This window comes from Rhinolophus sinicus, chromosome 6, assembly GCF_057876585.1.
Source record: "Rhinolophus sinicus isolate RSI-liver-muscle chromosome 6, RSI-T2T, whole genome shotgun sequence".
In the NCBI taxonomy this organism is placed as follows: domain Eukaryota; kingdom Metazoa; phylum Chordata; class Mammalia; order Chiroptera; family Rhinolophidae; genus Rhinolophus; species Rhinolophus sinicus.
The window spans coordinates 61,672,950-61,694,149 of record NC_142506.1 but is presented as its reverse complement, the minus strand read 5'-3'; the positions used below and the strand labels follow the sequence as shown (position 1 = coordinate 61,694,149).

Genomic DNA, 21,200 nt, shown 5'->3' with positions numbered 1-21,200 from the left:
ATAATAGTGTATGTTATATATAACATAAATATGTACATGCGTACATATGCATACACATGGAGACTTACTGATGGACTGATGGCTGGGGTTAAGTTTCAAGGTCAGGTGTAAGGGAAAAGAACCCTTATGAAAGGGCATTTTGCATTTCCTGTAAAAACAGTGAGCTCCTGGCCTTTCTACTGAGTATCATGGGATGGAGGAGGGGAAGGGTTGGCCTTCATACAAATGCAGACTCTCATCCCACATCCCCCGACCTACTGAATCAGAATCTGTAGCTTACCAAGAACCCCAATAATTCTCACTTCCTACCACTGGCAACTTTCAGAAAACTGCCCTTAATGGCCGAGCCCTACTTCCACTGCTTCTGTTTCTTCACTTGTCTTAGTATTGTTCTGCCCACAAAACTAATGCAGTTGGAACAAGGGGAAGAAACAAATCAAGCGGGGAGAAATCAAGCCCAACAGGTAAAAGATGATCTCACATCACCCCAGTAGTTTCCTGTATGTGGGCCATGGACCTTTTGCAAGAGAATCAACTGGATAACTTGGTAAAAGGAAGATTTCCAAATCTTAGCTCAAATATACAGAGTCTTATGTGGAGCCCAGGAATGTGCATCATTTAAGCATTCCAGAAATCACCTCATGACCAGTTGAGCTGATAATTATTATTACTACTAACTCTGGGAGAGAGAGAAGAGTGAGAAACATTTTCAGCACATAAGCCACTTTCTTCAGGTAGAAGACTAATGTTTACTGCAGATGAAGACTGAGCCAGTTTTCACAGCAGCTGCTCTATGATCCAAGGGCATTATAAATTCAAATGTCTTCCATTCCTTTTTCTACATAAATTCAGATTCATTTGGGTCACCAGGAAGATTGTTATTGGTTCTTCTGCTGAACTATAGTGAATAATAAATATGATTGTAATTATCTATTATTCTATTTCAGTAAGAAATATAACTCCTAGACTTTTGCTCAATGTGATACAACAATAACATTGAGAAAATATCTTCTGTGCACCAATGATATCCCTAGCACTATACTAGTTTCTCTATGAATTATGCTGATAATTAAATTTACAGGTTTAAACATTTTAAGGAATAAAAAAAACTGGATTCGTGCAAATAGTTGAATCCACTCATTCTTGATGTAATCTCAAATCCAGTTGTGAAGTCGCGTTGGGAGCAGCCCTTGGACGCAAGGGCAACGGCAGGACTGTCGCTGAGCAGCAGCTTTGCCTGTTAACAGGGCTGGAGGGACAATCAGCGAGAGCTACAGAGTTCATTGGCGCCCTTTGCAACACTGCAGTGCTGGCTGCGGGCTTTCCACCCACGGGCTCCAGCAGAGGAAATGAACTTTCAAGAACTCCCAGCTCTGAATGTGGGCCTTAGGCGAGCACAGAACCTAGACCCTGAAGCCCAGAGGGACCCACTTGCTCCTAAGTGGGGCTGTCAATCCTCAGACTTTCCATGCTACTGGGGTTTATCCCATTTAATCTTCTGGTAGCCAAATTCATTAATGGTAAATATTCTGTCTCACTATTCCATTCTTTCTGTCCCCTTAGTTAGTACTCATTTTTCCCCCCTTCGGTTTTCTGCATTTTGTTAAGCCTGACCATAATGATTCTTCCCAATAATCATTTCACTTAATTTTGTTGTCTATAATTCTCCTTTGCTGATTTTGTCTTCCTATTTTTCATATCTTATTTTCAGAGAGACATTTCTCTTTTTTCATCTGACATTTTTAAGTTTCAGTTGGGAGGTGGAAGTTGTCCAAAGAATTCTGGGTAAAACTGACTCGATCACTGGTTAGAACCCTCTTTTTCCCAGAGTTTCCCAGTGCTGGCTGCATGACAAATGTACCTGCAGACACTTTAAAAATACCAGGCTGCATTCCAGACTGAAAAATCAGACACTGTAGGTGGTGCCCAGGCATCAGCATTTATTGAAGCTCCCAGCTGGCTCAGTTTGCACCACAGTTTAAAACTATTGCCTTGTAAGAATCCCAATGAAATGGCCAAAAGTTTAGAAATACCTGGAAGGACTCCGGGCAAAGACAAATGGACACTTGAAGGAGAGCCCAGGGCAAACCGAATCTGGAGTTGGGTACAGCATGCCCATGAGCCTCAGCACCCCCTTCTCCAAACACTGGGCAAAAAGGAGCTGAGGTTGACAGATTGCTCTGAGGCCAACAGAAACCTACTTCAACTGACCCCATCACAACCCCAGTGAAGGTTTTTATTAACAACAACAATTAGGTGCCCAGTAATATCATTTGAAAATGGCTTAATTTTCCTGAGCAAAACTCAGCCTGAAGATAAGTTTAGGGAAGGGTTGACTGAACTGTAGAAGCAGGGCTGCAGCCACATTTAGCCACAGTGGGGGTGCAGGGGTGTGTTTAGACCATGGGGAAAACATATGTAACTCGAAGGAAGAAGAGAACACAGCCCTCAAATTATAAAACACCATCATGCACTGGGGAGGACTTGACTCAGGAATCACGTAAAGTTTAAAAACCATCAGTTTCAAGCTACCAATAAGATCTACAGCAACTTGGAATCCATTAAACAAGAGGCAGAAGGTAAACAGTAAAGAGGTGAAACATGAGACTATTGAGAGGGAGGCAGAAATCAAAGTGAATTGGATGAGATGAGAAACAAATGCTAAGTTGTATACAAGACTGACATAGAAGAATTTTAAAAATGTCTTAAAAGGCTCCAAGAACCAACAATGCAAAAATCAGGAAATTAAAGGGGAATAATTATGAAGGAATAGCCGAGAATTCAGAGACTACATCGTATAAAGATAACTGATTCAATGGATACTTACTATGTGCTTGTTTCTGAGCTGAACAGTCTGTGTAGATAATTCAGTTTTCATCTTCATAACAAACCTATAACCTAAAGGAGGTTTGTATACCCAATTTCTATAAAAGGAACTTCTGGTACAGGGATTGTTTTTAAGTTTGCTTGAGCTCACACAGCTAACAAGTGACATAGCTTGGATTTGAACCTGGGTTGATTTGACTTTACAAGCAGTGCTCTGAGCTACTAAAAAAATTAGGACAAACTGGGAAGAATTAGAAAATGTGAAAAACTGCTTTCTCGTCAGAAGTAATAATCATATAAGCGATACCAAACTTTCCAAGGCAAAGACCCAGAGCCGAAGAATGAAAGAATTGCTGTATAACAGACAAAAACAAAAAGGAAACCAATACATTTCTGAACAGTGTTTAACCTTATGTGAACCAATAAAGCTAAATTGCCTTGTGCAAACAGTACCAGCATTGTTTCATTCAAATAAATGCTACTCGGACAACTAAAACATTCAAATCTCAACAACAGTGAACTCAGAAATGCTCAAGGAGGATTACTTTCAAGATCAAGAGCAGTTTGCTCTCGGTCTACTTTACCTATTTCCCTCTGTCTTGGTACCTCGTTATCTCAACCAACTGGCAAAGCAGCAGCCCCCGCCAGTCTTCACACCACTGACAACACCAAATCCAACTTCCTGGCTGTTTACTTTTTCACCCCTCCCATCCCCCCATCTAATGTTCTTTTTTCTTTACTGTGAACTTCTATGACTATGATCATGATTCAAGGTGCTTTGGTGTCTCTCCATTCATACCCCCTCTTCAATATTCTGAAAAAAAAAAAAAAAAAAAAAAAAGTCCACCTAACAATACCAGCATTCTCCATAGTTTTTAAGACTACCTTCAGTGTATGCTCAAACCTGCTCCTCTCACAACTGTGAGCAGCAGATGTGACTTGAACCACACCACCGGGGCAGGGGGTGGGGTGGGAAACAGTTAAAGAATTTGTAGTCCATATAGGCAACAACATACAATCAAGGGACAGCCAAAATTCATTAAAAACCAATAACAAACAAAACTGGAAAGTGTGAGACATGATTGCAGAAATAAGAACATCTGTATAAATTATAAAAACAAATACGAATGAGTTAAACACTCCTACTGAAATACAGAGAACTTCTAGTCGAGTATGAAACTAAATCAAACTAGGTTCTATTTACCGAGATATACATAAAACAATGTGATGTCAAAGGTTAAAATATAAATAATGAATGTCAATAAGCAAAAGAGAAATAGAAGCAAAAAGCAAGCTTCCCAAAGAGAAACTGACAAACTTGCATTAAAGTTGAGACCTTTTCCTTAGTTTTTGGCAGACCGAGTATATCAAAATAAGTAACTATTGGTCGATGGTTCTCTAATTATCTTCTCCCTGTACACCAGTCTTGTGTACAGAGCTTGGCATGGTCTGCAGGAACATCTAAGAGTGCACATACCTGGTTTGAAACCTGGAGTAATGAGGTGACAGATTAGACAGAGACCGAAGGATACTGGGGAGAATCCAGGTGAACAGTGGTTCTCAAACATGGGCACACCTCGGAATCAGCGGAGGAGGGTTCGTTACAACAAGGAGTGCTGAGTCCTGCCCCATGGGTTCTAGTTCAGCAAGGTGGTGGGGCTGGAGAACCGACATCACTAATAGGGTGAGAGGCATTGGTGCTGATGTCTTGGCCACATTTTGTGAATCATCACAGTGGACAGACAGGTGGACAACGTAAGTGAGAGGAAGAGAGACCACAGTCACACCTGGGAATAGGCAGGAAAAGCTGGGCCCGGAGGGCTTTTGAAGGTTCTATTTTTGATAGGATAACGGAAGCTCTGTAAAAATAGGAATGAAAAAAGAGAGAAAAGTGAAAAATAAAAATGAAAATAATGGTGATGGCAAATGCCCCATTGTGTGCTAAAAATGATTTTAAATGTATTAGCATACAGTAATTCATTGAATCCCTAATACCAACCCTATCAGTCAGAAAAATGCAATCACTGTATATACTTGGTAGTGAGAAAGTGACGGAAGTCCTACACGACAGATTCTGTTTCTTCTCTGGCATTGAAGATGACCTAGTATATAAGCCTATCCACTGAAAGGGATAAGGAAGGGAGGCTATTGTTTAGGTAGTTGAGAAAAACAAACTACTTAATGAGAAGAATGGGAGAAGCAGCTTATTGCAGAAATGTGGCCGGACTTGTGTCATTACTGAGCACATTTGGAAGATGGAGATTGAGAATTTTTAGTGATAAACTACTTTCTCCCCACCCCCAACTCACTTATTTGTAATGCGCAGTGTGGGCAATGGAAACTGTGGACCGAATCAAATTGCCGTTTTATCAGGTGGTTCAAACAGTGATGAAGGAAGTTGGAGATAGGAGATTTTATAAAATGGCTTATATATTTGGGCTGTAGAGTTTAAGGAGTCTACAAAAGGACGGCTTGAAGGGTTGACCAATACCTATCTTAGAGACATAATTAAGGGTACTCTAAAATCCCCAAGTTATAAAATGCGTTGACAGAGGAAAACAATCATTTCTATCAAATGTGTTGATGCATTTTTCTGTTTTTGGTCAAAGGCTTAAATGTGACTTTCCACTGAAATGTGCTTTAACATTTCCTGAAGCTGCGAACGGCTTTGTACTGCACTCACACATGTTCTGGACTACACATGGGACGGGTGGGTTATGAGCGTAGGTATGATCCCTCCGCTCATGGTGCCCTATGAGAAATCGATTCACTGGTTTGCCTGTCAAACCGCTGGTGCTGTAACACTCCTCTATCATGACATAATTAGGTTTAATCGACCATTTTACAATAAATAATGGTGCTGTGAACTTGGGCTAGTCCCAAAGAGTAACTTTTTGCAAGGTGAAATAGATATGCTTCTGCTACATGTGTACCCAGGATCCCTAAAAGACGTCTATAGAGTTTGAAGGTTTATAGCCCCATGTGACCTAATCTTTTGGCGATGAGAGAATATCAACCTTGTAATGATGCTATCTATGAAAGCCCATAGTATTGTAGAATTATTCTTTTCATCCTGGGTGGATGCAGGCTTACATATCATTGGATGGTTCTTGCTGTCTTTAATCAGGCCAAATATATGAATGTTTAATATCTTTGGTAAACAAAAACCAAAACCAAAACCTTGAAGAATGTTTTTTACTTAAAATCAAAACAAAAAGACAATGAACATGATTTACTCCCTTAAGGAACCGGCATACCTGTGAGAGTGTTGGTATTGACAAACTCAGAAGAGGCAGCGGGCGTGTGGGGTACACGGAGGTTGCCGTCCTGGCTGTAGGCTTGTAGAATGTACTTCTCGATGACACCCCTAACCACAGCAGGCTCCTCCCAGGTCACTTCAATGCTGTACCCGTTTATGCCGCGGACCCTTGAGGGAGCTGGCACACTTGGTGGGACTGTGAAGGAAGAAAAGAGAAAACAGAGAAAATGGCAGTTCTGAGAAGACGATTGCCCCATTCTTCACTTTTAATGGCCACAGTAAATCAGACTCGACCATTAGCATAAATACAATTTATTAGAGTTGTAACTTTTCAGCATTGATTTAATATGACTGCACATCTTCAGCCATTCAGTTGAAGCAATATTTCAAAACCATCAAAACTCCATCGACATAACGTTCTTTCAAGTCTAGTCCAGGTTTCCCCAAAACATTTAATGTATCCGACATGTTTTAAACATCACTCATAAAGGAGGAGGTGGATGGTAGGCAGATAACAAGTTCAAACAATGTAATGATGTCCCCCTTTGAAGCAAGATAATTAGAGTGTTATTATACGTACTGGTTTTGACACTTTTATATCTTCCATGTATTAGCCAAAAAATATCACAAGTGTGATTGTATTATACTTGACTGTCTGATCTCATTTTCCAAATTCAATTGTTCTTCAAATTAATTTAAAAAAAGTGAAGTTCTACCAGATATGATATATGGGATACATTGCTAATTGCATTTTAGGGGTAGAAAAGCTGGTGCCCTTGAGATTATACAAAACCATTTTCAGGGACGTTTCCTTCAGAGTATCACAAAACAGTAACTAACACAAAATGAGGAAGTTTGAAGAACTGCAAAACCTCGCTTGCAAGCTGTGCCTCCTAATTTTAAAAATCCATACCTTTAACTATTTATCAGCTATCTCTATGGTTCTGATCAGTCACAACTTCCTCACAGCTGACTGCACCGGAGACACGGAGAAAAGCCCACAGAAGTCCCTGGCAGGGTGATGGATGAGAGACCTGCTCTAACTGCTGGTGGACTCCTGAGCCCTGGCGAGGGGTGACCATTCTGGTTTTCCCACATCAAACGTCCTCCTCCCGTGACTTCACTGTTCAGACCAGTAAAATAGGACAGCTTCAAAGGCAACGAAACGGACATAAAAGAGGAGAGGAAACACAGGCATGGAGAACCACTGAGCAGTTAAAACACCACAGGCGGGCGCCCCTGGAAAACGCCTGGGCCACATGATGGAGTTGCCAGTAAAGGGACAATGGGAGTGATGCTGATTTTATTAGTTCTGAAATGTGGTACAGGGCAAAGTACAGTACTGTCTAACAGATGGTCTTCTCATAAGGGACAGAGCAAAACTGACTCAAAAATAATTAAATAGTGCAATTATTCTCCCACCCTGGGGAGTATGTAGCTGCTCAGTGTTGTGGTCAGACTGTAAATATGAATTTATGGCATAAGACCTGGTGGTCAGATCATTGCTATAAATTCGAGCACTATTGGCATACGTTCTCGGTGGCACTCAAAGTGGGGACTAGGAAGCTATGTGAGCGACACACTTTCCAGACACCTATTTATGTTGCTGAATTAGACTGAAAGCAGACTTTATAGTGTATTTGTTAATGAAGCAGAGGAATGAGAAATAGGGGCAGTGGATGTGCCAGTAACAAATGAATATTTTATATCAGAGCTTTCACCTGGCTCTGACATCGGAAAAGGAATTTAAAAGATCATTCAATTCATCGTTTTATCTATATAAATAGATGATCACTTAAGTCATCCTGGAACAGTGTCAAGCTGTCCTCTTGTAGAAAATCTGTTGGCAGAGACCTTGGAAAATCATTCTCAGTAACCCATTTCACGATTTAATTATCTTTTAGATTAGCAAGACTCCTCAAAGGATGCTTGGGTTAGCAACCCCTTGTTGATTAAAGAAAAAAACAAAACAAAAAAAACTATGAGAGACTCTTGATGAAAGACATATCTTAAGATAAATTGTGATTTGCTAAGGATAAACTTTAACAGACATAAAGTGGCAATCATATGGAAATGCATTTGCCCTTATGACAGATATTTGACCCAAAATGGTAGAAGGTTACTGATTCACACAACTTTTTGTGATGAATGCCTTCCTGTGACATTATGTGAAAAGATTTTTTTGATCACTGTCCGAAGCAGAAAGCAATTATAAATCAGTTGTCTGAGATGAGACCTAACGTATTTTATCTCCTAATCGTTTCCCCTCCAATTCAAGAACATCAGACCAATGAACAGTTACTGTCCTGGGAGAATCATCCTGAGATCCTAAGAGTCCACACCACAGCAAACATCTGCCCTGATGTGATAAAAGACACATCTGCCGTCAACCAGTGTGCAGGCCGCAAATACACTCTCTGCACGAGGGAGGCAAGATGATGCCTCCCTCATCTAATGGTGATCCTGATTTTAGCTTCTTGGGCGGGGGGGGGGGCGGGGGGGGTCTATGTAGTCTATAAGGGTTCCCTGTCCTTAGATATATGACTGTAAGTACAGGCCTATGAAATTCTTAAGACAACATGAACTTCTTTCTTCCTCTGAAGAGGAAAGAACCAGGGCTGAGCAAATACTTATTAAATGTTTGAAACATGAAAAGCGCTCATCTACTAAGCATTTTAGCCACGGCAGATGAATTTGCAAACCAAGGCGTACTCTGTCAGGAGACTGCAAGCCTAAGAACTCCCTGCTTCTGGGTAGCAGTGTTTTCTTTCCTTTGCACGCACACACCTGTATGCACAAGCATGGACACGTGGGTACACACACACATTTTACAACAACACTCACCTTCTCCTGTTGTCCGTCCCCGACTCCAATCGCTGTGTACAGAACCTCCTTCGTGTGAGGCTATCACTCGATACAGGTATTCTTAGGTGGAAAGAAGAAGCAGAGAGAATAAACTCTTAGTCAGGTAGATGGGTGTGGGCTGGCTGAGACGGAAGAGGGGATGAGGAGGAGAGCTGTGACATGTAACTCACAGCCCCCACCCCGTACCTGTGAAGGGCTGCAGACCACTCTCCTGCACACGCTGCTCTCGCCCCTGGTACACCAGGATGGAGTCATTCCCCCTGCAGTTAACGGGGCTGGCAGTTGATAGGCATCCATCCAGATTGACTCTGACAGCACCGCTGGACACAGATGCCAAGTTAACGGCAGCACCCCGTGCAAATGCAACATCCTTCATGCAACCGCCGAAACCTAGCAAACAGTAAGAGATGAGCATCGCGTAAAGGGCTTGAGTCACTCATGACCAGGGATTTCTGCCCTCTGCACTACATTTTGATGAGGCGCTGGCGGTGCTTTTGATACAATTTTTAAACTTTCAAGTCTCATGTGGGAAATCCCTTCTGCCTCCTCCTGCTTTTTTATCAGGCTAGGTGGTCACAAGCCAATGCTAGAAAACATTTACATTTCTGTTATTTTGAAAAACACAGAAGTCGGTAATTACGATTCGACTGAATTATAATCAATTGAAAGTGTTTATTGTACCTCTTTAGGTGCACATTTTCTCATTGTGTATATTCTCCGAAAATAAAATGTAGACAATTACACATTATGGTCGGGAGGGTGCCCACATGTCCCTCAATTCTAGAACATTAAGTTCTCTCTCGGTCAGTGCTGAAGTGACAATATTTGAAGTAGCAGAATTATTCAACAAGATTACTGGGGGGCAATGACCTTTGAGGATCCCGGACAGGATAGCAGGAGGGAGAATATACTTTCAAGATATGCTAGAATCCTGAGATGTCGCCATGAATTCCGTAATAATTATTTCAGAGCTACAGAACAAAGTCCTAGTTAAACAGGCAGACGCAGAAACTGGGATTGTGCTCGACCATTGGCACTGAGTCCCTTAACCTCCAATGTACAGAATGGCCCCAGTTTTATGCTTCTGTTAGCCTGACAGGGACCCAATTCAGCTGAGTGCGTGAGGGCTAGCTGACTTCAGACGGATCACAGTGCCTACAGGTCTGTGAAGTACAACACGGCACATGGAGGGAATGGATGTGGAGTGGGCACTGCTTTTTAGTTAGAAAACCACGGGGCACCCAGTCAGCCGGGGACCAGCGGGTGCTTTGAATTACACCTTATTTTGTACAAACAACGAGCAGCTCAATGAGTTTTGGCAGGACTCTTTCTCAGGAAAGTTCACAGAACTATAAAAGGGACAAACAGGCTGAGTTCGAGATTGCTGTAAAACACACGCACACACACACACACACACACACACAAACACACAATCACTCACTCACGTATTCTGAACAAAACACTGTCAAATTCAAAAGTCCCCAACACACTGAACATTAAAGCACCTCAGCAGAAACTGGAAATAAAACGTAATACAATGCTCACCGGTAAGTTAATAGTAACAGCGACCACATTGTTCTCGCCAGCATTTATATGACGTCTTACTATGTCTCCTAACACATTAAGTTGCAGCCCGTTTCCTTAGAAATGCCTTTGCTATTATTCACATCCCTTTAGGCCCTACCGATCAATACCGCTAGTCTATCTCGAACACACAGCAGACACCCAATAAGTTGGGTGAATTGAATTGAAAGCAGTGAAACGCCACATAAAAGCATCTGCTTGAAAATGCAGAAGCGAAGAATTCTGATTTCCTCGCCAGCCGTAATTGTCTGATGGCACAGAGCTGAGTCGCCTAGCTTCTCTGTGCCCTAGTTTCCCTACCCACAAAACACCGAAAAGTGGCAAGGGAGCTCTGGCAAACATTGAAATACTGCTGTAAGGTCTGATCTGAGGTGGTACATCGTAGACAGAGTATGTTGTTCAGCATTTTCAAAACACAGAAGAAAATTAACTGGTATTTGATTCAAGGGACAATTACAACATTAACGGATTAAAAAAAAATAGCACTAATATGATCACAAACCAGAGCTTCTGAAAAAAGGTACTAAGTGAGAAACAAAGATTTTTAAGACTGTTGATAATGGACTGAAAAACACAAAGTGAACACGATTCATTTGAATTGCAATTCACTTCTTGCATGCAGCACCGCTATGGTGTAACCATTCTCCTGATCACTATATAGAACATGCAGTGACTTATACTGACCAGTATCACTCCCAGCATCTGAGTTAGCATCTTAGGGGGTGGGATCATAAAATATGCATCTTTAATAGCCTTTCTAGCCATTCTAGTATACCTTGGATAATAATGATGATGATGATGATGATAATAATAATAATTAATACTAGCTAAGTTTATTGAGTTCTTATTTTGTTTCAGCTACTACACTTCCCTATTGTATCAGTAGGTTGAGAGCCACTGATAGGGCTGATACTGCAATGATAAAAATTTAGTATCACCCATAAATAAGATATATTTCAGTATCACAGATTGTCATAGTGTAGATTCAATTATCCCCCTCAGGTTTATGTTGACGTTATAAACTTCGATGATAACATCCTACAATGCCAGTGTGAGCTACGTCTCCAGGACTACCATAGTGCTCTGATGGGTGTCGGTAGAGTTTGGAAGTACAATGCTTGACAGGCAGTTTTTTTCCTGCTAGATGTAAATAGGACCAAGTAATCTTGCTCATATAAAGGGTTTTCAAGCTCTTTCTAACCTCAGAAACCTGAAAATCAGGAGACGCCTTTATATGAATGTAATATTTCCAGCTGCTGTTACATCTTAAGTGCCTTGAAAATGTCATTACCGTCTTACACCTCAGATATTCATTAACTCCTCACTCGTACCCTTCTAAACGTCTCCTTAGAACTCGCCGTATATTTTCTAGTCAAAGGCATTTAAATCTTGACGTACTTAACCAACGAGGCAAAGATTGCTTCGTGGAAATTTTAACCATTCACAGTGCATAGGTTTTGAAATATGCAGAGGGCATCTCTACCTGGGCGCATGTGGGGTCTCAAGCTGGAAGCTTCTGTGCTTCCCTCACTTTACAGAGAAGGAGCATTGGCCCGTGGCCACAGGCTTTCAGCCTGATTGTAACACAAGGGACTGCAACACCAGGCTACAGTCCAACACATGGGCTTGCGATCTGCTTACCAGTCATGTGACCTCGGGCAAGTTCCTCTCCTCTGTGCTCTTCAGTTTCCTCGTCTGTAAACCGGGGATACCAGTAATAATTCCCAAGTCATGGACTTGTGATGAAGAACCAACTCACATATTCTCATGGAAAGCTCTCAGAACCCTGCCTGCCACATAGTATGCACTCATTTATTGTTAGCCTTTCAAAATTAATAATTTCTCTAATTACATTCACACTCATTATATGAGTTCAGTGCTATGAGTTAACATGCTTTTTTTTCTTTCTCTGATTATGTTCAAATTCATTCTATGAATGAAATTCGTGTTTTAGTGGTAAGTCAGACACACTCATGAGCCTTTCCTTTCCTTGATGGTTATTAATTATCAGTAACATATAGATTTTTCACAAGTACCTTTGGAATTCCACTAAACCCACCTTTCATGTGCTTCACTGCAAAGAGCTCCATTGAAATGGAGATGATTAGTGTTTATGTAAGAAAAAAAGTGAATTTAATGTTATTTTGCCTAGTTGTGTACACCGACCTGGTTTATTTTTTAAATCTGCAAGTATAATGATCAGTATTCAAAAGTACCAGAAGTTCATGTGTTTTCAAGGAAACCATATGAAGAAATACATGAGCGCACATATACATATGTATATGTATGTATGTGTACATACATGTATGTGTATATATACACATACATATGTGAATTACAATTATATTTTCTGAAGACATGTTAGAATAAATATGCTAATTAGCATATTTATTATAAATAGGTATGAGGGAACACTCTTAAGGGCAAAAAAAATTATTTGAAGAAGTGTTCTGTGATTTTTTTAGAGTTCCAAATTCTCCAGAAAAGGGGTGCCTGGGTGTTGCTTTCAGCCTGATTCACTGCTGTATCTTGAAATCAGAACCGCCCAACCTGGCAGGACCAGGCTTGTATGGATTTGGGGATTCCTCCAGGTGGGGCCTACCTTGCTCCAAGCTCAGGTGTCCATACATGTCCTGCAGCTCGGGCGGGGCTCCCCCGACATAGACCGGGGAATCCACCACCAGTGGTTGGGCTCGTGACTGCCACACACGCTCCATCAGTCCATTCATACTCGCTGTTATGGTGGGACCTTCCTTTTTAACGATCACTGTATTCCACGTTCCATCACAGTAGGACAGCCCCAGCCATAGATCCACTTGTGTAAAAGTAACACTGGTATTTAACCGCAGGCTCAATATTCCACTCTTCAGTTCCGTCTGCATTTCATATGAAAAAAAGAGAAGAGAAAGATGAGAAGGCTGCGGAAGGGCTGTTTGGGAGAGAGTAGAATGCCAATTTCTTGAAGAAAAGCAACAAGTTTCCCCGAAAGCACTCTGTGAACACGTTCCACTTTGTTCTAAGCCAAGCTTAGCAGCGTGTAATGAAGTACATTGCAAGCATGTAAGTGAGGTGAAGAATGTCGTATTGACTAAGTCATCACTGGTAATGATTACACAATGTGATGCAACACTGTGCAGGCGGAAACTTCTGGTGGGTACGACACAGGTAAAGACTAGACTCTAGTACACATGACAATGAAGAGAGCAAAGCAGTTTGAACCATCATTCCATTTTTGAGTTTTTGAAATTGATAAGATACTATTTCACATATCAATTTAATTTGGGAGAAAATGTGACAAGACAATAAGAAAATGAAATGTCAATGCTGATTAAGCTTATTTTAATTGGTCGGTGAATTCAATTTCAAATTTGTAAAATGTGTTTTGAGTCACTATTTCAGTTTCATTATTCTAAATCCCTAACTAACATCATTGCCTCTACGTGTTGTCTTTTAGGTCGAGGTACCATTTTCTAATATGAATGTATTATGACCAAATTTTCATGGTAAAGGAAATGCCTACAATATGTTTTCCTTCAAAATGTTACACGATGTAATTATTTTACTTACTATGTTTTTATTTTGTTAGACATCAAATCAATGACCATAAGATACTTAAACATGTGAGGTCATGTCAAATGAAACAATTTCAGTAATTCCAGATAAAAATTGTTAGTTTTACTGTGTAAATATCTTTTCTGAGCAGTAGGTCGGGTAAGCAGTTACTCATTCATCTATCCACTCATTTAATAAACACCAAGACCCCTGCTACGTTCCATGAGCCCACTGCTCTAAGATGAACCCTGTCCCCACGGATGACACCATCTAATAGCAGAGGCAAGTGTGTGGGGTGACCGATAGCAACGTTGGGATGGTGTACAGTGAGAGCCCCCTGGGAATCAGAAAGGTTTCAAGTAATTGTATAAGTTTCATGGGGGATCATCCAAGCAGGAGATTGACATATCCAATGATATGGGGACACGTACAAGCTCATAGGTTTAGAAAGTGGTACCAAGAAAATCCAATTTACTACAATGTTAACACCTCATTTAGTTAAACTTGGATCTGACCATTTTAAAGTAAATTTAAGTCAATTAATTAACATACGGCAAGAAAATCAGGTCCATCTTTGTTGTAAATGAAAAGAAGCAATCCATTCAGTTGGTCTGTCCTGAACTTAAAGGAAATCTCAAAGTCCATTCCACCATGAAACGTGTATGGATCCAGTTCCAGGAACCCTTTAAAGAAAAGAATATGTACATGTTAGCATGTGCCAGCATTGTAAGGGGTCATAAGATCCCCTTAGGATATATACTGACATTGAGAAAATCTCTCACAAAGGAAGATGCAAATCAATGTTAAGAAATACTCATTGTAATGGTGCAGAAGTGGCAGAACTTGATATACCTTTCAAGGGGAAGCAATTTACTCTTTCAATCATGGATACAATTAAGAATATTGCTGTTTTATATAAGTATTAACAATAAGGAGTTGTATTAAGAGAAACTCTGAACAATGACAGTGATAAGAAAAGAAAGAAAAAATGCACAGATTATGTTAGAATTTAGTTTTCTACAATGAAGGTGGTTTAAGCAACTTAATAACTGACCAACTTAGTTATAAATGTAGGAGGCAAAGGTGGGCTTTTATTTGAAGGACAAGCCAAGTCTGCCAAGCTGCCATATTGCCCTCTGCTTCCTCACCCTGGGTGGCTGCCAGGCGGAGACTGCAGGTGGGCACATGCCAGGGACACTGCAGCTCACTTTTGCTGCAGCCTTCGGAGCAATGGCAATAATGGTGGTTATATTCTCTAGCTTTCCTTAATGACCTACATACCCCATTACAAAGCTGACATTTTACTTTGAGAAACATGGTCCATCCATACAATGGAACAAACAGATATTTGTGGATTAACCCGGTAACTCCTTTGAAACATTTAAGTAAAATTGAATAATTTTAAGTAAAATGAATGACTTACAAATGGACATCTGTGACACTATTACACGTACACTGAAGGCTACCGTGGACCACTAGAGATCTTATGCATGAATATATGAGTCTTACAGTTTAACCACATATTCAGACTTTGAAAATATATTTATGTGCATCATGGCGTAACTGGGAATTTCTGTGATGCTAGATTCGTATGAGGTCAAAGTAACTGCCCAGGGGAGATTCAGTCATGCCCTGGATAGAACATACCTGCAAAGCCACAACCAATGGCTGATTTAGAACTTTACCTGTTCCTAGGAACTGGGCTCCCTCTTGTAATGATGTGGGGCACCCCTCCCAGCTGTTGTGTACGTTCATTTGTTCTTCAGAACTCTGCCAAACCAGGGGCTCCCATGTAGCAGATGGCTTGTCATTCTTCATAAAATACACATCCTTAAGACAGCCCACGAAACCCTTTTGGACTATGTCTGCGGGAGTTGATACATATCAATAAATACATATGGTGAAAAAATGCAGTTCAGGCCATTTTATTTGCAATTCAAATAAAAGAAATGGGCAATAGCTCTCTGAACCTATTTACTGCAAAGCTCTTAAGGAGTCATATAAACACCATTCGGCCAGCTATGTTAGGTAACAATTATAATGTTTAGTCTGGTTCAGACCCATCAGTTCTGTGGAAACAGATGTTAATGCAAAAAATCTTGGTTTTATAGTATTAGCAAGACTATTGCTTTTTGAACTGACGAGGAGATTTCATCTGCCACTAGTCTTAAAAATAGAAATGCTGTAACAAGTGTTAAAAGTAAGATTTGAAGGAAGTGTTTCCATGATATCTATAGTTGATAGGTTAGTTCCCTCATCCTTATAAACCAGTGTGTTATATAAGTAAATCAATAATGTGATCTCCTTTTTTAGGGAGGATAATGTCTTTTCTGCCTAAGATTAATTTCCTTCATGTTGGTTTGTATTCATTTCACCTTACAGTCAGTTTTTTTTCTTTTGTCCTAAAAACAAAGGAACTAACTTTGTCTAAGCCTCAAACACAGCATTTACAGCTTTGGATCGGAATGGTCTGATCAGACGTCGGCACCCTCTATTGCGGCGAAGACCACATTTTTACCCATCTGTGGGCATCTCAGGACTGGGGTGGAGCCTGTCACACAGCCTGTGCTCAGGACATGTTCTTAACTCTACGTAGAGGGAAAACCAAGCTCATAGTTTCCCATTTCTGTGCTGTTTTATGTTCAAGTTCAAAATCTCAAAAAAAAAAAAAAAAAAGACACATGATGCTAAAATAACTTTGAAATTAGTATAATTCATTTAAGCAGAAGTGTAATGAACTCCTTTTACGTATCAAGAATTAAGCACTAAGAATTTTAATGCAAGTAACATACGGTTCCTTTAGAAGAAACTTTTAAAAGACATGTTGACGTATTGATACAGGACACACAGCATGAGACAGGAAATACCACTGTGATTCATACTTGAGAAGAACGTCCCATGCGGCTCTTCTATATTTGGGTGACAACATATCCCTTCTATACCCATCGCAAACTCACCCACATCCTTCCTCAGGATGGCGCTGGCCCGCGGCAGCCCTCCTACAAACACTCCCGTGTTCTCCCCAATAACAGTGCTACCGTTCAGGGCCCCAGAGGAACCTATGGAGAAAAAGAGAATTCCAACTTCAGCTGGGTCATCTGTTTCTAATTTAACAAATGATTAAACCCTACACTGTGCTTTTGGGACACCACTCTTTCTCGGCTCTCCTCTTACCTCAGTGACTGCCCCTAGTTAGTTATCTTCACTGGTCCTTCCTCCCCACCCCCATCTGGATGCTGGGATGACTCAGACTTCCTCCCTTCTCTCATCTCTTCCTTTCTCCACCTACAAGGATGCCCTGAGTTCTCCAGACGGAGAATAGTGGGCTGGGCACCTGTGCAAACTACCAGGGCCAAAGCTCAGAAGGGGCCTTGATTTCTGATAGCATTGCATAACGATGCAAATCTCCTGTTAAAATCTCTAACCCCATTCTTCTTTGGGAGGAGAGGGACATTTTCAGAGCCCAAGCCCCTGTAATTAGCCCTACTTGCATCGGGTCCATTGGCTGTAAAGACCATCTGAGCTGACAACTCCAATCTGTATCCCTAGTCTGCAACTCGTCTCAGAATTCAGACTTGTATGTCCAGCAAACTGCCTGCATCTCCACTGGAATGCCTCACAGATATCTAAGACTGAACACCTTCAGACTGAACTCTGAACATCTCTCTTCAAATCTGCTTTTCCCGCTGTCTTGCCCACCTTAGTTACGGCAGCTACATTCTTCCAGTGGCCCAGGCCCCAAACCTAGCAGCCATGCTCTGTATCGGGGGTCAGCAAACTCTCTCTGTAAAGGGGCAGGTAGTACGTATTTTAGGCTTTTTAGACCATCCAGCTCCATGCAGCCGCAGACAATACACACCAAGTAAATACAGTTGCATTCCAACAAAACTTTATAAAAACAGGCATGAGCTCCATCTGGCCTACAGGTGGTGGTTTCCCTGCTCTACCTCAATCAAATCCTTTTAATTCAACATTTCCAATAGCTCCAGATTTCTCCTTATATCCAAATGATTTCCCTGATTCAAGAAAACATTTCTTGCCTGAAGCATGGTCTCCATGCTTCTTCTACTCTCGCTCCCCTTCAAATGCATCCTCATAAGAGCAGCCAGAGTTCCTTTTAAAGAAAGAAGTCATATCATGTCACCCCTCTCTCAGAATTCTCCAATGGCTTTCCTCTTTCTGAGTAAAAGCACACAGGGCCCTGTATCATATATCACTAACGGTCTCTCTGAACTCACAGCCTGCCACCAGCCCCACACCCCCTTGTTACCACACTGGCCTCTTTTTGGTCCCAAACATGCCATATGTGGTATGGTCCCATCTCAGGGCCCTGGAACCTACTGTTCCCTTGGCTTGAAACATCCTTCTCCTGAATATTTTCCTAGTTTTCCCTTTTACTCCCTACAGGTCTCTGTTCGAATATCTCCTTATCAGAGAGGCCATCTCTAACAGTCTTTTATAAAATCAAAACTACACACACACACACACACACACACACACACACGCACGCACACACGTGCCTTTCCCTCTTATCCTACTTTATTATTCTCAGCATATACCACTGCTACTTGTTCAATGTTTATTCTATTCCCTGCCCTTCTCCTACCTAAAATGTAAATTTTGCTCTTTGCATCCAGAGTTCTTAGAGCAATGCCTGGCACACAGTAGGTGCTCATTAAAACTCCACATTTCCTAAATGAATTAATAAAAGCATGCATCACCATACGGATACTGTAACTGTTTTATAATTGCATGAGGATGATAGCTAGGGTAGGACAGAAAGGATATTAAATGTAGAATTGCAAGGACAGATATGTGTCTCAAGAAGGCTGCCTACCAACTGTGTAAACTGAGAAATCATTTACCTTTTATGAGCCTCAATTTCCTCACCTCTAAAATGTTTATAATAACTGCTTTACGTATTTGTCTGCTGGAACTCAAAGTAACATGCAAGAATCTAAGTGTAAGCCCTTGCAAACTGGAAAGAACTGTACAAGATATGAAATTGCTACTGATGACTGCCTTAATTTTGCTTTACTGAAATGCTGCATAGATGAGAAAATGGTTGCCAAGACTTCATTTGAGGAGCACCCCCAAAGCAAACTAAACAGCAATTTAGATGAAATTGAGTGGAGAGAAAAGTGCAGAAGAGATATAAACAACAGAAAGGCATGGCAATATCAGCATATCAATAGAGCTGTCTATATACGAATATATCCATACGCCGAGGAAGTTCTTACCTGTATACTGTCCATCGAGTGTGATGTGGCCAAAAGCCTGATGCCTGACAGCAATTATGTCATGCCACTTGCCATCACTGTATCGTTTACCATCATCATTAGTGGTGGTAACTTCCACCGATGACCCCTGAAGGGAATGAATGAATGAATACTTATGTTCACACACACATACACCGATATTTGTATATTTGTTAAAAACAAGTTTACAAATGCTAACAGAATCCTGATACAAGCATCCATTTCAAACAGAACTCAAAGTTAAAGCTGACGTCTCACATCATTCTGGCTTTTCTGTGACGTGCCTCTGGTGACACCATAACGCTCACATCGGAAAAGAGCTTCTCTTTGAAATAAGAGTTTCTTACAAGTACACTTGGTTTTTGAGTACATGCAATCATCAGAAAGGTAATGAATTTTCTACTCTAATATTTCAGATTTTAATTTTTGGGTCAGATATAAAAAAAAGACAAGAATTTAAAACCAATAATCTACCATCCCATCAATCTTGTCTTAAAGATAGGGAAACGTCAGGAACTTAGTTTTTCTTATCTTCATTACACTATTGCTAATGAGAAGGAACCAAGGTCCACATTAAAAATTAGCTACTTATTAAAACACTGACCGTAAGTGTTGTGGTTAAACTTAGTACTCTATGTTTTGGCGTCTAAAATCTAGCATTTATACTCTTGCCGAAAGTAACAGTATCACAGTTAAAAACGAGTTCCTAAGTGGATACTAGGAAATGGCAGATACTGAGAATAGAGATTAGCAAAAAGGAAGTGAGGGTAAGGAAAGAGAGTGAGTGAAAAAGAACTTTCCATCTCAGCACTTTATCACCAAGAGAACACTTTTTCAGTATACCATTGTTAGCACAGTGGTACTGTTTTTAGTGTTAATGAGCAAATGAGACTAAATGAAAGATATTTCACCTTTGTCGCCATCATTTAATACCACTACTATCAAGGAGAAAACAACCAGAAAACTGCTCTAACCCTTCTAAATGAACAACAACAACGAAAAACACACACACAAAAAAAACTTTTTTCTTTCTTAATAAAGTTGATTTCCTTAGCAATAATGAACGTCAATCCAATATCAATTCTAATAACCCAAAAATAAGATCAGGTGAAATATTACAAAATATTGTTTTACTCACTTGGAATGTTTCCCCAAACTACTAATTTTGGTACGCTATTTTTCAAAAAGAGAAAACTGATAATTATCTGATGTCATACGGCTGAAGATTTATATCACAAAAGTGCCATGTTAATCGTACCATTGTAAGTAAGATTCTGTTTATATTTCCCTAGAATAGCTCCAGCGATGCAACATGTCCATTCTACACATTTAATTGGCTCCTGTCAGGCCTCATACAGAGCATGACAACATGTATGAGATGCAGAATTTCATATTACAAAAAAAAAAACAGCTTTTAATTTCCCATGAGTATGAGTGGGTTGCTTTTCACATGGACAATATCCCAACTTTTATAGACAACGCGATCAGCTCGAAAAATGACCATTTGGCACGTCCATTTTCTAGCCCTTGAATTTCCGTAGGTTGACTCTCCTTACCTCTTGCCTGCTCTCTCTTTCCTCTGTCTACGCTTTTATTTTCTTCAACCCTATTTCAACATTTTAATATTTTACAAACACACATTTCATTATCGTGGTTTAATAATTAAAACCAGAACTGGTGTCGTGCCCAATTAATGTGCCCTGGTACCATGCCCATTAGTTTTTCCATTAGTGAATTCAACAATACTAATGGGATTACTAGCATGGATGCTAATTGGGCGTGACATAAGAAACTGGCTTACTTCTTAGCATACCCTTGCTAATGATGAAATTAATGAGCATTTTATTAAATGCTGT

At 40.5% G+C, this 21,200-nt stretch overlaps 1 protein-coding gene across 1 annotated transcript in view; it reads right to left on the bottom strand.

Moving 5' to 3' along the window:
• Positions 1–21,200, bottom strand: part of USH2A (usherin) — a 580,537-nt gene that overhangs the window by 335,285 nt on the left and 224,052 nt on the right. Inside the window, exons 23-30 of the mRNA XM_088799150.1 lie at positions 19,327–19,453; positions 17,044–17,145; positions 15,772–15,951; positions 14,639–14,769; positions 13,137–13,410; positions 9,137–9,340; positions 8,930–9,010; positions 6,084–6,281 (exon numbers count right to left, since the gene is read on the bottom strand). Of these exons, the coding sequence (XP_088655276.1) occupies positions 6,084–6,281; positions 8,930–9,010; positions 9,137–9,340; positions 13,137–13,410; positions 14,639–14,769; positions 15,772–15,951; positions 17,044–17,145; positions 19,327–19,453 (1,297 nt within the window). The remainder of the gene's footprint in view (positions 1–6,083; positions 6,282–8,929; positions 9,011–9,136; positions 9,341–13,136; positions 13,411–14,638; positions 14,770–15,771; positions 15,952–17,043; positions 17,146–19,326; positions 19,454–21,200) is intronic.